We start from the raw sequence: 14,033 nt of genomic DNA, 5'->3' as shown, positions 1-14,033 counted from the left end.
ACCTATGAAACTAAAGAGTCAGCAGCAGAAAGTAGAAGTTGGATGCTGCAGGGATCTTGTAGGTAGATGGAAGTCCAGCTGTGAGTCAGTCAGCTAGCTGTGACGAGACCCTCACAGTGGCCATTCTGAGAGTAGAGCAGGGCTATTTTGGAGGGAAATTAACACTAAGGGCCAGATAGATGGCTCATTTTTGCTGTTACCTTTTTTTGCAGCTGTCTTTTTCTGTTTCAGAATTGATAGCATTACGAGAAAAGGTTAAAGGTTAGGGAGTGTGTGGTTGGAAATCTGCTTTACACACACTGAGAAGGGAATGCCGACTCTTTACCCTGAGGATGTCTATTTAGTAAGATGTGTAAGAAAGGCCGATTAAATCTTTTTTTTGTACTCAAAGCCCTGCTAGTACTGCAAGCATAGGCCTGCTGTGATGTAAACCCTTCCTGTTCCAGTTAGCAAAACACTGTGAGCCTCTACCTACGTTAACAGATGGATGAAGTCACATCGGAAACACGCAACATTAGGCAAGCCTTCTCCAGGTTTGTGGAGGCTTTCAAGAAATTAATTAATACCTTGTTTCGTTAGGGCATATGAATTTTTCATTACTCGCTGAATAATGAATAGTTGTTGGATTAATGTCCAAATGGGCTTGCCACCTATCTCTCATACTATGGGGTTTCCAGTGGGATTTGAATGCATTACAGACAATTAATTTATCTTTTTGAAGAGAGGCATTACGATTGGCTGCTCTGCAACCATTCCATGAATGGTAAATATTGCTGTGAGCTTTTTGATCTATAATCTCCGGGTCTCATTCCTCCCCTAATGTATGCAAAAACAAAATTTAAGCCTAGCAAAACGTTTGAGTGAAATATTGATCTGCAAAGCAGAAATAATTGATTTGTGGGTCCAGGTCATTTCTTATTCTTATTTTGCATCAATATCATCGAGTTGTTTTGCCCTCGTGAATATGTATAGTCAATCCTCTAGGGCTGTTTTCCTAAAATCAAAGTGTATGTAAAGCTTATTTAAGTGACTGCATGTCTCATTCTGTTAATGGAATACAATCTAATAAGAGTGTTTCCCCCCCAGTTCGTATAGTCATCAATGAAATGGACTTCATCAAGACCCGTGATGATGATGAGACTGCCAACCTCATCTGGAATGACTCAGCTGTGCAGCATGAGAAAATTGCTGAGCTCAGGAATTATCAGGTATACCGCATGGTTACCATGACAAGTCAGTACACCTTTGTTAGTGGTTCAATAGCCTAGAGGTTATAGAGGACAGCTCTCTGCATAAGGGTTCAATTGCTCTGCTGACCAGGAAAATATGGCTCTTAATCTTTGGAGCTCAAGAATACGGACCGGGACGTCAATTCCAAGGAGACAAATGTAACTTTAGGAGCAAGACGTTTGAAAAAGATTATAATTTGAGTAGGAAAGGTGAGATTTTACCTTCCTCAAGAATTTAATTAGTAGAATGTGAAAGATGCCTCTGATTGAAATGCACTGTCAGTAAAAACAAGATTTAGATATTGTAATAACCATGCTGCTTATAACTGATTTTTCTATTAAAACTCTCTTCAAATTCTACTTTTTAAGATGCCATAGACGGTTTCTTACATAGTCAGAACAAACTATTAAATGAAATGTGAATAAATCTTAGCTACCAGAGGTTTGCCGAGAATTAAAGATAGAATGTCAAAAGAAGTTATTTGTGTGTGTGTGTGTGAGTGAAGACATTTAGTGTAGAAAAGGAGGGTTTACTGCTTTATTATCCTTCGGTTGTGTAAACCACAACATGACACATTTGTAACATGTAAACCTGCTGACGTTTAGCTTTTGATAAAATAAATGAATACAGGAAGTATCATATGTACACTTTAGCAAACAGCTGTTTCCATGAAGATCGTGACTGGGATTGCTGAACCTGATGAACCCGTGTGTTTCTGTACAGTGTGGTTTCACTGACTCCACAATCCCACCCAGGGTCTCTTTGCAATACCAGTCTGCCTCATTTCTGTCTACCACCAAATGACAACATTTAAACTGTGAGTATATTTAAAAAAAGAAAGGAGGTGAGAACAGATGGGAAGGAGGTGGTATTTGGAGAATTTTGCCACACTGGAAGACAACTGAATATAACAGTTACAATAATAAAATTATATAACAATTAAATAAGTTATAATAGGTACAATTTAATAAAATATAACTGAACAAAAGGAAAAATGATAGGCTGGCAGAAGACAGAGTCTGCCTTCTTGCCCTCCTTAAACCATCAGGGGAGTGAGAGCAAATAGTAAGGAGGGGTGAACCCAATGAGAGCGAACATCTTCCACAGAGATGGGAAGATTGACGGGTAAACTGACAAGTTGTGAGCAGCAGGGGATGGTGGGGCGGGTTTCAGACGTCACCTGTGAAGTTGATAAGAAGGCCCTGAACAACAAGAGTTGTTCTGAGTTCTCCATGCTGGTCTGAGAGTGATCTTACCTCTGTTTGACCCCCCCGTCCTGCTGAGTGAACTTGGCTGATCCCGGTCAGCTCTGAGCATTAGCTATCCATCTTCTCGAGCGCTTATTTGATTAGACTGGGCACTAATGATCGATTAAATCACAGGCTAGTCAGGAATAGTATGGCTTGTTAGGAAAGGGGCAGCAAGAGTTCAGCTAAGTAGATTGAATATTACAAATACTGTAACAGCTTAACATGTTGTAATGTGGCTAATGTTTCACGTAGAACTGGTGATGTCAGGTTTTTTTCTTTTTTTTAAGTGCTCCCTCACGCTGCTGTGGTGCTTCATGAGATAATTTTTCAGAAGAAAAGTAGAAGTCCCTCAACAATTGGTTTTGATTTCCCCTCACGAGCCACGTCGTCTCGCAGCATTGGCATAATTGTGCAATCTCTTCCGAATCCCTAATTATGTCTGTCTCGTTTGGATAATAATCACGCATTCCCTTTACCCTCTGCATCCTTGTTTTTTTCCCCTTTTTTCCCTCCCTTCTCCTACTCTTTCTCCCTCTTTTAATTTTTCCTTTTTTCCTTTTAGTGATGTACTGTGAGAGTTTGCTGTCAAGTTTCACTTCATATGAGCCTAATTAACGCCCCTGTTCAGGCTCATTTGGTCAAAGAATACAGAAAACCCAGAGTTTTTCCTATACCCCCGCCTCCCTTTCGGCACATTCAAAGCAATTCATTCAACTGTCACTGCAGGAGCTTGCGATGCAGAACCAATTACCTTGGCCCCTCTGAGTTGAGATTGATCTTTTTTTTTTCCTCGCCTCTTCCCTCCCCAACCTTTAAAGTATAAAAAAACCCCACGGTAAACTAAATAAAGGTTAAGAAAGGTCTCAGCGTCACCTTTTTGTTTTGAGTCCGTAATTGGGCATAAATGTCAGAACATCGTAAGCTCACTTCAGGTTGCTGCCTTTAATGTGCTCATTTTTATGAAGGGGTGGGGGTGAAATTGAGTGGCGTAATGGCCCTAACAACATTATTATGTCTGCTTGTCCCGTCGCAGAGAATTAACCATTTCCCTGGGATGGGCGAAATCTGCCGAAAAGACTGCCTAGCAAGAAACATGGCCAAGTAAGTTTTTTGTTCCTCTCTTACAACACCGGCTAAATTAGAAGACGAGTTCAGTCGCAGATGTGCGTGAAAGCCTGCATGCGCTACAAGGTACAACAGGGTGTCTGCAGCATTGCACGCTGAGGAGACAAATAAGTAGACACTGCAGTGAAAGCACAACTTGCACCTTTAAAAACTACAAGTAGCTGACTCTAGATTGTTATAAAAGGGCAAAATGTTGCTTTTGAGAATAAAACACATTTATGTTACTTCCCTTCTCTCTTTTTTATCTCTCCAGAATGATCAAGTGCCAGCCTCAAGAGTACAGCTTCATACCCAAAACCTGGATCTTCCCTGCTGAGTACACTCAGTTCCAGAACTACGTCAAAGAGCTACGCAGGAAACGCAAGCAAAAGACCTTTATAGTCAAACCTGCCAACGGAGCCATGGGTCACGGGTAGGTCAGAGGCTAGCGAGCGCCCTGGTGCAATCTGTACGCATCCAGAGGAAAGCAGAGTGAGCAGAAGGAGAGAGTAGCTGAAGGAGATGATAAGTAAGTGGGTGAAGGAGGAAATTAGCGCTAGAGCAAATGGAGGACAAGCAAAACAAAACAAGGCAATAAGAGGTTTGTGACCCTGACATGGGTGTCTGTGGAAATAGCATTATAGCTGGGACCAGATTGAGTATTTGAGCTGAGAGGGTGTGGTGAATCTCATTGTGGGCTTCATTGTCCTCGATGGTCACACTCTCCATAAATCAGAGGTTATCGCCGCCATTGGAGGACACACACACACATGCACACATGGTTGCTGGCAGTTACTGTAGTTCCCCCCCGAAGGTCTCTGCATGTGATTATTGGAGTCCTTTATGAGGCACCATCAGCAGAGACCAGTCAGATTAGAAAATGGACAACGATGGCTGCTGCAGGGGACTCCGTCTCTCAATAGCATCACTTTATCAGAAGATGAGCCGGCTGTGGTACCTGAATGCATATTTCATACTTTGCGGTCCCATGGGCTGAGTGCCTATCTCATGCTTGTGATGTCATGTGCCCATTGTATGTTTTGACTACAGGAGAGTTGAAACATGAAGAGACCAAATGCAAGCACAGAGACTTTGGTTTTTTTCAAATGTATAGGTACACTTGTGCGCTGTAAGCAAGCAAAGAGACAAAACCCTGGCAAGCAACACAACTGACCTAGTTTGAACTGTTTAGCTTTTGTTGATGAGCAACTTGAGTAACTTTCAAAGATGTAACCAGTGATGTTTTTGGCATTATATTGAGAGGTGTGCCTAAAGGAGGAGGCAGACAAAAATTATGCAAAACAGTGTGTGTTCAATAGATCCTGAGGAGATCCGGGGGGTGGAGGGGCACAGTGCTCTGATGATGCACCTCATTCTTTTTTTGCTATTTAATATCAAAGAGAAAAAGGTAAATATCCTAAATTGTATTCCATATTCTGACATGAACCAGGCACTCAGGGTCGATTTAACCTGTGTGGTGGTCACAGTCACATAGCCAAGTGGAAATGAAGTGGAAAGGTCAAGTGGTTTCAGTTTCAAATATTCAGGCCAGGCTGGTTTTTGTAACTAATGCTGTTTTATAGGATAGAAAAATAAATAAATGAATAGATGGAATATTTTTAGAGGCTAAAATATGGGAAAATAATCTGGTTTGAATGTTGCACCATTTCTATCTCAAGCTCTGTAGAATATGTTGAAATTGCTGAAAATACCAGATATTTATTTAATATTCTTTCTGACTTATTATTCTTTGAAAATATGATCCCTGAAGTGTGTGTATGAAGAAATCCTTTGGAGTGCCATCATCACTGGCGCCAATAGGTGGGGATATTGAAGTACAAATAACTCAGTGTGCTTCACCTCTCCCTCTAATTCTCTTTGAATTTGTCCTTTCTGGTATAATGTGCGCATTACTTATAACTCCATGCTGCACTAAGCCCTTATTTATTAAAGAATAAAAGGCAGCAAAGGCTGAATTATTGCAATACATTAAGAATATGAAAGATGATGAGTTTAGCTCGACCACTCAACGGCAGGCGGCTCACAAGATTAGATTTTTCTCTTTTTTTTCCTTTTTTTTTTTTGCATGGTGTGACGCGGCAGGAAATTAAGTTATATCTACCCCCTGTAATTTATTTTTCCGTCAACCAACTAAATGAAGTTATTGTTTGTGTCTGAAGCCCAGCTTGTTATAAGGGAAACAAAATAAAAGCGCGTGCAGAGCTTAAAAAGGCGAGATCCCCTCCAGTGCCAAATTAAATAGGCAGGGGAGAGTGGGCCGTGATTATCTGACACCCTGGCTCATCAATCATGTCGTCTCCTCTGCTACTTCCACTCGACTAACTAACACTGTTAACCCTGTCTTCATCATTCAGCTTTCTGTCTGCCTGTTTGGAGAGCCCCTCACATTGTCCATGAAATCCCCCCCCCCCACATAAAAACCGAAAAAACTTCTCCCTGTTCTTTTCCATTTGAGTGCTGTGATAACCAGGCAGGTAAAACGCTCGTCTATAATAGAGAAGTCTCTTAGTTGGCAGGAGCCACCGCTAATTGATAAACCCAAAGTAACAGCGACATTATACTCGGGTAGATCTACAAGTAATGAATTTTTTTTAATCAAGCTTAGCTAAGACCTTATTTGATCATAACCTGAAAAACTAAATCTAATCCCAATCTCAATTTAAACTTCTCCTCTTGGATTTTAGTAACCCCCTCACCCCCCGTCCCCTTTGAGGCTTATCAACAACAGTGCGGTGTTCTGGTAAGCTAGGAGTTGATGAAGTTGACTGAGCAGCTAAATTCTTAAACTAAATAAGAATATATCCTGATTACCTAGGGCCTAATAAATTCTGACCTCTGCTAGTTTTCTACCACCACTCTTGAATACCTTAAATTACTTTTTTTTGTGTGTTTGTTTTGGAGCAATCAGTTCTTCACATTTCAGCCCTGCGTTGCGTTTATGTGTGCAGTGTTCCTGCTCGCTTGCGTATAATGGAGCCTTCCTGGCTGTGCACGTAATCAGGTTAGCCCAAGTCTGCCTTAACTATGAGTGATGGTGATATAGGTCAGTCGTTTTGTGTGCGCATAGTGGAAGATTGTTTAAAAATGACCCCTCACCCGCACTGCACACGTATGTACACCACACGCATTCAGACAGACGCACACTTTTGCGAATGTCGCCCCCCTCACACATACAACCACATGGACGTACACAAACTAATAAAACACATCTTAAGTCCAGCCGGCAACGGTCTGCTCTTTATAAGAACTGAGTGCCAGTGACATGAGACCAAAGCAAATGAATTAGAGTGGAGGTTAAAACGGAGCGCACTGTCTGCTGCTATTAACCTGCGCACAGCTAAATGACCCTATTAGAACATGTGATGCACTGTGCCATTTAGACAGAATGGAGTTTGGCTACAGAAAATCACAATAATCTCCAGATGCTGACCGGCTATGGCCCAGACAAACCATTATTTGCGCTGTACCTGTCTGTTTCGTGCACAATCATTTCTCAAACCGTTCTATTTAGATGGCAAGGTAATGAATAGAGTAACACCATTTTTGGATGGTCGAATGCGTCGTAGTGCCAGACAGCTCGTCCTGTTCAAACTAGACTGGATTGCACTCATTTTTACATATTTTCCCTGAAGGTTCTGGGGCTGTGGAGGCTCACTGAATACCATCAGGGCATGACTCTGACCCTCTCGGCTTTTAATGCTAAATGCCTTTATTATAAAAGTATTTCTAATCATTTTGTGCTCAGTAAGGACATACTGTTATCTTCTCCTTCCAACTACATCTATTGATTAGTAGGCTAAAGCTATTCTTGAAAGTACCGCTAGTATTGGCATCTGCGGCAAGCCAGAAATATATCTCCAACTTTTCCAGATGACTTTGAAATGAAATATTGTGTTGAGACACATAAAATCTGTATCTTGTTTGCCCCCCTCCTTTTTTTTCCCTTCAACATGTATATAAGACAGTGCCAATGTCATCAGTCATGTTCACGGTCTCTGCTGTGCTCCCATCTATCATTTTTTTAATTATCTTTTTTGTCTTTACTATGCCATATTTTATTATGCTGCTGACGACACCATAATTTCCCCCCCGAGGATTAATAAAGTTTCTCTCGATCCAGGATCTCACTTATCCGTAACTGTGAGAAGCTGCCAGCGCAGGAGCACTTTATCGTTCAGGAGTACCTAGACAAGCCCTTCCTGATGGAGGGCTACAAGTTTGACCTGCGGATCTACATCCTCGTCACTTCCTGCGACCCTCTCCGCATTTTCCTTTACAACGACGGCCTCGTGCGTATGGGCACAGAGAAGTACCATGCACCCAGCGAAGCCAACCTGGTGAGTGACAAATAATGAAGCTACTATTATGCAGGTATTCACACACACCTGTGCCTTTTTTCTTGAGTTTGATAAAAGTAGATGGCACTGTGGTGAATTTATATTACTGAAAAAAAATACATATATAGTGCTCAGCGTGTTATAAATTCAGTAATGCACTACTAACATTTCATTTATTATGCACTTCCATGACCTGCAGCCATAGCCTCGTGCAACTCAGCACAATCAGATTAAAAACAAATGAAACAAAGGTTGCAAACAGTGTTATCTTTACATAAGAACATGCATGCACACATATAAATAGTCCACAATTGGCAATAACCATATAACTGATATTGTTCACATATACACACATGCACACAGACGCAAAATGTGCAGACATACTGTATGCACACAAATGCCCACATGCCAGATGTCTCCTGTAATATCAAGCCGCTCATATTTGCCTTGAGGTTCTGCACCTGCTGAAGCACAGTCTGTTGCTGATGATGGGATACACACGCACATACACACACGTGCACACACGCAGACATGCACTCGTGTATCAGTGAGTTCAGAGGACATTATGGTGGCTTACACTCATTTCCTGTAGGTTTGCTCTAATCTTAACCATTACTGCTATTTGCCTAGCCCTAACTGCTGCCCTGGCCTTAACCTAACCTTACCCTGTCTTTAAAATTTGTCTTCACCTTAAATTTAATGATTTACGTTATGGGTGCTTGCTTTTTGTCCTCATAAGAAAGGCGCAGCCTCATAATGTGTGTAAATAGATTTACATGAGTAATGCCTGTATCACCGCTTCCTATCAAGCACGGTACTTATCTAAAATATGAGCATGCACGCACACACGCGTTACGCATAGACACGCAGGACCTCTCCCATGACATGAAGCGTGCGTTGTGTTAGTCTGTGACATATGATGGAGTGAGTCATGCCATGGAGATGGATGTTTAATCCCACAGAGTGGCTTCCAGACAGCCATCAGGTGCTGGAGTGGCCTGCGGTCACAGCGGTTATTACCTTGTAGGCTAAGGACAAGGATGTATTGTCTTCAAGTGTAAGGGATGGTGTTTAAAGAGAGGATACAAAAAGTTAGAGACAACCATCCAATAAAACATTTTAACCATGGCCACTATAACTCTGATTTTTATACTTAAGATTTTGCAGGTCTGTGATTGTAAGATTGAGTTGATTGACTTGATTTCCACTTATTCTCATGAGAAAAAGTGGAAATCACCCAAGGAGCGTTTTGAAATACATCACTGATAATCTCCCGGTTTACACAGAGATATATTCTTTATTTCTTTTACTATAACACTCATTCCACCATCTCAAGTTGTCAAGGGACTAGCATGCAATATTTTTTCTTCAGTCTTATGTACCTACTTTACTTTTAGAGAAAATGTTTTGCATCACATTGTGGGCTGGTGCTCTGTAGTATAAAATCACAAACACCCTGAACAGGTTGTTAGAGCTTGTAAAAAGAAGTTCTATTGTTATTCACTCCAAACGCTGGATCCAGCAGTCACATTTAGTCAAATTATCATCAGATATACTGCATTCTTCAATATAAATGAAAAGGGCAAAGCTTGTTTTGAGCATATTTATTTATATCAGGCTACTTATGTAAAAGAGACACGTGTAATGCATAAAGCCTCTTATTGTTCCTTTTCCTCTCCGCAGAGCCAGCTCTACATGCATCTGACCAACTACTCGGTCAACAAACACAACGAGAACTTTGAGCGAGATGAGACGGTGGACAAAGGCAGCAAGAGGTCCATCAGCTGGTTCACCGAGTTCCTCCGCACCAATGACTATGATGTGGCCAAATTCTGGGGCGACGTCTCTGTACGTGGGCAGTTCACCCAAAACACGTGCAAACACAGATACAGTTACACTCAGATACGCTGCACCTGCGATGCGACGTGCACTTCCGCAAAAGCAAGGATGCAGAGTATGATAACAAAACACTCCACAAATGCAAACAGTGAATGACTTCATCCTCTGTACACAGACTGTCACATATATATGTGTGTGTATACACACACAAGCTGCTCCAGCTAACAACACCCGTTGCACGCAATGCACAAGTGGACGAGCTACGGCTTGATGTGATTTGTTATGACAGTGATTCTGTGAGCTTGTTTAACTCCAGGAAGAGCTCAGTGGAAACATCATTCCTGGAGGGTGAGCTCTCCCGATTTGGCATTGCTCCCTGCTCATCCAAACACTTTAACCTTGTTCATTTTCTTTCATCATTGTCTGTTTGTAAAATTCCTTCACCTTCTGTGCCTGATTGATTTTTCTTTTTATCTTTTTTTTCTTCTTTTTTTAAATTTGTACATCCATCCATGCCGGTCATGTGCCTTTTTTATCTTTCTGTTTCTACTCTTTTACTTACTCCTTTCTGTTTGACCCATTTTTTTTTTTTATAGGTTCTCTTCATGCGCTCAGTATTCAGTATTATTTTCTCTTTTATTCTTGACCTTGAGTCTTTGTCCTGCTGTCCATAATCATTTGAGTTGTGTGGTCCCTCAGTACTTGTTCCCTGCTTTACGGCCTGCTCTCATGCTACCACCACTCAAAACCAAAGTGAAATCCCTTTGGTTATTATTCTGTACTCGAGGAAAGCTTTTATCTCTTCTCCTTACTGCCTCTCTTTTTTTTTTTTTTAATGTTTCTTCGTGTTCATGTGGCCTGCGCATTACCTGCTGGGAAAATTTGTTGTTTAGATAACATTTCCTTTTCTCCTCTCTTTATTCCCGTCTCATATCCACATTGTGTGATCTGTCCATGTGCTCCATTTGGTGAAGGAACTAACATTTCCTTTTCTGTATTTTACTTAGTTTTCTTGTTTTTGTGGTTGTTGTTTTCTTCCTGTTTTGTTGTCCTTTAGTAACACTGCGTGTCACCTCCTGACTCAGCCACAACGTCCACCTCTCGTCTTGCTCTCTGCGTTGTTTTTTCTTTTCATTTCTTTTTTTTCTCTGCGCTTTCTTCAGAAGTTGCACCACTTTGGTGTTAGTGCTGTACATTTGCACTCACACACTGTGCTTTGTTTCAACTCCGTATTTATGCTCTCTGCGCCCTCTCCCCTCTTCTTCTCTTTTCATCTCTCCTTTTACATTTTGTTACCATGTAGACCTAAGCAGGCTGCCCCGACTCTTTCTGCCAGTGGTCACGGTCAGGCAGTCAGAGAGTGTTTGCCAAAAGATTTGTCTGTGCGGGTTAAGAATATCGTGTATATATATATTTGATATATTTTATATAATATTTTTTTTAAATGTGAATTTTGTTCTCAAGAACATGTGCAGGTTTGCAGGTTTAACTCTATCAACACATACAGTCTCCCTCCAACCCCCAAAGTCTAAAACAAAATGCTTCTGACCTGATTCGAGGACCCTGAACAGGCTGTCATACAGCAGACGCAGTGGTGTCCTGTGAGCATCGTGCCTGACAAAAACAAACTTAGAAGTTTCTAAAGTCTTTGGGTCAAAGGTGTCAGGCAGGCAATGGTGCACCGGACTAGGAACGTGAGGCAAATCCACTTGAAGGAGTGGGGGGTCGGGTCTCTCAGGCAAGAATTCCCTGGGAACACGGAGGGGCTGACCAAGAACCAGTTCAGCCAGGGAAGCACCAAGATCCTCTTTAACCGCAGCCCCAGCAAAAAACACAGGAGGCAGTCAACCCAGTGCCATCTGTTAGAGAAGCACGGAGCGCAGCCTTAAGCGACCTGTGAAACCGCTCACACATCCAATTAGCTTGAACGTTGTATGCGGTGGTGCAGTGGATCCTGACCCACAGGCCGTCAGCCATGGCAGCCCAAAGCTCCGAACCGAACTGGGGCCTCTGTCAGAGATAATGTCAGCAGGGGGACCGAAATGCGAAACCCAAGTTGACAAAAATGCCCTGGCCACCACCGCCACGGTCATGGACGCCAGGGGGACCACCTCTGGCCACCAGGTGGTTCAGTCAACTATGGTCAAAAGGTGCTTGAAACCTTGCGACTGCGGTAGGGGACCCATCAGATCAAAATGCGCACGATCAAAACGTTTGCCGGGGATGAGGAACGGCTCAAGGGGTCCCTTAAAAAACACATCACCATTAAACGGGAACTACCGGGCGTGGGCGGCTGATGGAAACGTCACATGATCAGTGGCTGTGACGTAAGTTTCTTGATCATTAATATGCAAATCATGACCATTGATCAACAACCACTGATCGAAGCTCACTGATCAATGGCCATGAGTCCCATTATGGCTGCAATCACAACATTGTAAGATGGTGAACGATGTACCCTAAGCCCCCTCCTCGATTCAGAGATGGTCTTTCCCTTTTCACGTACTTCTTCAGAAGTCACTTGGATGAGCGACGAAACGTTTCTCCCACTGAAAACGCTGCGTTCCAGATGAACAGAATCAAGTTTTTGTGTGGAAAAATCCTGGATGTGGGAAATTCGATAACGATTGTTTTCCGTGACGTCATTTAGACGGCGAAAATCCTCACAAGGACGTCACCGACTGTCAGATTTGGGCACCATGTGTAATGGCAAAGCCCAGGGACTATTCGAACGCTGCACAATGCCCAGGCGCTCTATAGTCGCAAGCTAGCAGCAAACGCAGGTGTAGGCCGAGGTGGAAGTCCAGCAACCGCCGACGCTTCACGGCAGGAGCTGGCTTCCTTAGCATGTTCGCCCCAGGGGTCACCACCTGGTGGTCCACCACAGGGGTCATTTTGAAAACAGCATCTGACCACAAATGAGCTAGTCATGGATTTTATATTTTTATATTTGCACACACACACACACACACACACACACACACACTGAGGCAAAAATAATAAATAAATAAAAACTAAAAAATCTGAAACAGCATTTTAGACTTTTTCCAACATCTAAAGATACGTTTGTTCATATGCAAAAATTCCCAAATTTTTATGCATTAGTTTCCTTGACAGAATAATACATCACTGACAGAATAATGCAGTATTTATTCTCCATATACTCAGTATTTTCCTTTATTGCATTTTAGAATTTTTCTTTTTGTTTTTGTTTTATTTTTAATGTACCTTGTTTAATAAAGTGATACTGTTATGTAAATTTAACAAAGGAAGCCGTAGAAACCGAAGCATGACAAAAAATAACTTGTGTATTTAATCAGTATTTGGGTAAATATAAAGATTACAAAAACATAAATAAATAAAATGATTTAAAAAAGGAGCAGGTTAAACCATTCTAGCTCAAAGCTAACAAGATACAGGCCGCATCCACACACATAAGGTGGAGGCAGTGGCCAGTGCTGGGGGCTCAGGATAAGGAGGGAGGTGATGTGGGCAGGGACAAAGGACACACACGCGTACGCATACACCAGCCACTGCTGGGGACTCTGGGCATAAACAGAGGTAGTGGGACCAGGTGTTTGTGCTGGGCAGCCTGTGGGGTCAGACGGGTGGATGGATTGTCATATGGTTGGAGGTGTGTGAGCGACAGACAGATAGAAAAGGGAGGGGGGGGGTGCAGCCTTATCAGGCCAGCGCCAGACCACCGTACACCTCTCCTGCACCCAGCAGTCAGACTGGACTGGGCAAACTGCAGGCCAGCAGCACTGTGAGGGGCTTGACTGGTGAGGGTAAGCTATGTGCAACGTGTTTGTGTGCGTGTGTGTGTGTGTGTCAGACTGAGCATGTTTACCCCAGTTGCACGCTGGGAGTAGGCAGGCTGGTAGCAGCCAGCACAGATAGGTGCAAGCACAAACATGCGCACAGGTTGGGCACCACAAGCAATGGAGATGGACCACCACCAACTTTGGTGAAAGTCTCTGTGTGAGAGCAATTCAAAAGGCTTTAGCTTTTAAACCGACAGACTGTCTTTATAACGCATTCGTACGGTGGCCCCTAGAGACAAAGCACGCACAAACTCCAAAACACATGCAAAATCCAAAACACTTACAACCTCCAAAACACATGCAAAATCCAAAACACGTACAAAATCCAAAACACATGCAAAATCCAAAACACTTACAAACTCCAAAACACATGCAAAATCCAAAACATGTACAAACTCCAAAACACATGCAAAATCCAAAACACATGC

General features: G+C 42.4%; 1 protein-coding gene across 2 annotated transcripts in view; it reads left to right on the top strand.

Annotated features, from left to right (window-relative positions):
• The window catches only part of ttll7 (tubulin tyrosine ligase-like family, member 7), a 92,052-nt gene that overhangs the window by 15,393 nt on the left and 62,626 nt on the right, over positions 1–14,033 (top strand). For both annotated transcript variants that reach the window (XM_039599058.1, XM_039599059.1), the window contains exons 4-8: positions 1,087–1,208; positions 3,514–3,581; positions 3,859–4,017; positions 7,726–7,942; positions 9,626–9,790. In XM_039599058.1, the coding sequence (XP_039454992.1) occupies positions 1,087–1,208; positions 3,514–3,581; positions 3,859–4,017; positions 7,726–7,942; positions 9,626–9,790 (731 nt within the window). The remainder of the gene's footprint in view (positions 1–1,086; positions 1,209–3,513; positions 3,582–3,858; positions 4,018–7,725; positions 7,943–9,625; positions 9,791–14,033) is intronic.

This window comes from Oreochromis aureus, linkage group 15, assembly GCF_013358895.1.
Source record: "Oreochromis aureus strain Israel breed Guangdong linkage group 15, ZZ_aureus, whole genome shotgun sequence".
Classification (NCBI taxonomy): Eukaryota; Metazoa; Chordata; class Actinopteri; order Cichliformes; family Cichlidae; genus Oreochromis; species Oreochromis aureus.
This window is presented reverse-complemented; position numbering and strand designations above follow the sequence as displayed.